The following is a 2,973-nucleotide window of genomic DNA, read 5'->3' on the forward strand; positions in this document are numbered from 1 at the left end:
ATATATACCATAGATATATGTATGTGTATTATGTACAACGTACGCCCGAGTGTGCGCGAGTGTGCGCGTGTATATATACCATAGATATATGTATGTGTATTATGTACAACGTACGCCCGAGTGTGCGCGAGTGTGCGCGTGTATATATACCATAGATATATGTATGTGTATTATGTACTACGTGCGCCCGAGTGTGCGCGAGTGTGCGCGTGTATATAGACCATAGATATATGTATGTGTATTATGTACTACGTGCGCCCGAGTGTGCGCGTGCGTCTGTGCGTGCGTGTTTACGTGTATATATGTGTACATGTGTGTGCGCACGCGTGTGTGCGTGCGCGTGTTTGTGGGCGTGCGCATGTATGTGTAAGTATATATGTATTTACTAGTAAGTTCCAAATGAGATATAACGCACCTTTATAGTCGTTAGTCAAATAAACTCAGATAAGTAATTGAAGTTAGTTAGTGAACCATCTACTGTTGCTATGGCGACAGGAAACGCGGCCCTTGAAATAAATCTACTTTCTATGTAATCTACACCCGACCATTGCTCTGTAGTCGCCGGCTCGCGATAGTCACCTGATTTAGATTTGATTTTGATTTTAGATTGATATTAGATCCTATGATGATGATTAGGTAATATGATTTTTAATTAATTTGATTTTAGATGTTGACCGATCAGCGTCCGTATGATTTGCGGCGCGAAAACCTGTGCGCGCGTGCGTGCGTGAGAAAATCCGTGCGCGCGTGCGTGCGTAAGAAAACCCGTGCGCGCATGAGAAAACCCGTCCGTGCGTGCATGCATGAGAAAACCCGTCCGTGCGTGCATGCATGAGAAAACCCGTCCGTGCGTGCATGCATGCGTGAGAAACCCCGTGCGTGCTCATCCCTCGTGTAGTGTGCGCCGTGGCGTGTTAGCTTCCGCGACGCCATTAAATTCGGTATCATTAGGTTTGTAATCGTTCGTAAACAACGTATGATTGATGAATTGTAAATATAGCAGATCGATAGCGACTATTTCGTGGAAATTTGCATGATGTTTTTAAACGATCATGTACATTTGTGGCTGTCTCGATACCCCCAGGTAGGTCGTCGTCATCGGCGATCCGGGGGTAGGGGGTTATGTAATTCGATCATATAGTCATAGCGTTAAAATTTATCGTTGTAGCTTAGTTAATTAATTATTTGCGCTGGGAAAGCGACGTTGGTCACCAACGATGTCTGCTAATCAATTCAGCACGGAGTATGGTCACCAAGGCGGCGCCACTCTAGTCGGAGATGTGTGTGTCGACGGTAAAACTGCGTTGTTAGGTATATAGTTGTTAGGTAATTCGTCAGTAAGACGACCAATCTGGGGTCAGTGTGCTCACAATTCAGCATGTATAGAAGTCGATTACTTTCTGACAAGATANTAGTAGTTCATTAGCTGACAAACCCCTGGATGCCTCATCGGCTGGGTTAGACTTTGTGTCTACGTAACGCCACTGTGACGGTGTCGACCCATCTCGAATGGTAGCAACCTTGTTGGCAACGAATGTCTGATAACGTTTGTTATCATTGTTGATGTACTTCAGGACTGTCATGCTGTCAGTCCAGAACACTGATTCTCCAACTGGCAGCTCAAGATCTCGGCGAATCATGTTGTCTAATTTGATGGAGAGTGTCGCTGCCGTCAGTTCTAATCTGGGTATGGTCACTGACTTGATGGGAGCAAGACGGGACTTGGCCAGTAGAAGGTGACACTGTATCTTGCCTTCCATGTCTACCACTCTTAGGTAAGCTGTCACACCATATGCTGCTTGAGAAGCATCAGAGAAATAGTGAATGCAGCATTCAGCTATCTTCTCCATTGCCAGTAGTTTCACACATCTGGGAGCCTTGAGGTTCTCCATCTTCGGGAGGTCATCTCTCCAACTCAGCCATCTGTCTAACTCTCCGTCTGGCAATTTCTCATCCCAGCCAAGTTTCTGACGACTCAAGTCTTGGATGATCATCTTCGCCTTCAAGGTGTACGGACTCGCAAAGCCTAGTGGGTCGTATACTGAACTGACCACACTTAGCAGTCCTCGTCTTGTCAGCGGCTTGTCCTTGGGTGTGATCTTGAAACAGAAACTGTCTGACTCTATATCCCAATACACACCAAGGGCTCTCTCGACAGGTAGGGCTTCATGGTTCAGATTCAAGCCCTTAACTTCTTTGGCTCTATCCTCTTCAGGGATGCACGCCAACACATCTCGGTCATTGCTGATCCATTTTGTCAGCTTGAATCCACCAGTGGCTACCAGCTCTCTGAGCTGCCCAACCAATTTTATTGTAGATTCGACATCAGGCAGTGACTTCAGGCAGTCGTCTACATAGAAGTTCTTCATGACGGTTTCTGTGGTGTCTGGATCACACCCTGGCTGGTTCACTGTGGCAGTGTGCTGTAGAACGAAGTTACAGCAACTGGGACTCCAGGTACCACCGAAGATATGAACCGTCATGTTATACACAGCTGGTTCCTGTTGTAAGTCCCCACCAGGCCACCACAGGAATCGCAGAACATCTCGATCTTCTAGAGTGACTCTCACTTGATGGAACATAGCCTCTATGTCGGCCATCACTGCAACTGGTTCTTGGCGAAAATGAAGTAGCACACCCAGTAAGCTATTGGTGAGGTCCGGCCCCTGTAACACTTGGTCATTGAGGGAAGTGCCCCGATACTCATCGGCACAGTCGAACACAATCCTCACTATCTCTGGCTTCTTTGGGTGAAATACTGAGTGATGTGGCAGGAACCAGATTCTCCCTTTCTTCCCATCATCCCTGGCTTCATCGACCTTCTCGGCATAACCCTTGTCGATCAACTCCTCCACGAAGGTTGTGTAGAAACGATGAAGGTCTGGGTTGCGGCTCAACTTCCTCTGGAGCGTCTTCAGTCTCTGCTCGGCCATATAGCGGTCATATGGTAGAGATAGTGGCCTTGCTTTGAAT

General features: G+C 47.0%; 1 protein-coding gene across 1 annotated transcript; it reads right to left on the bottom strand.

The window, feature by feature from the left end:
* Positions 1-1,373: 1,373 nt before the first annotated feature.
* LOC106810807 lies at positions 1,374-2,933 on the bottom strand. The gene has a single exon (XM_014814261.1). It carries the CDS (start codon positions 2,931-2,933, stop codon positions 1,374-1,376), a length of 1,560 nt encoding a protein of 519 aa, XP_014669747.1.
* Positions 2,934-2,973: the final 40 nt, after the last annotated feature.

The sequence above is a fragment of the Priapulus caudatus genome, unplaced genomic scaffold (genome assembly GCF_000485595.1).
Source record: "Priapulus caudatus unplaced genomic scaffold, Priapulus_caudatus-5.0.1 Scaffold475, whole genome shotgun sequence".
Classification (NCBI taxonomy): domain Eukaryota; kingdom Metazoa; phylum Priapulida; class Priapulimorpha; order Priapulimorphida; family Priapulidae; genus Priapulus; species Priapulus caudatus.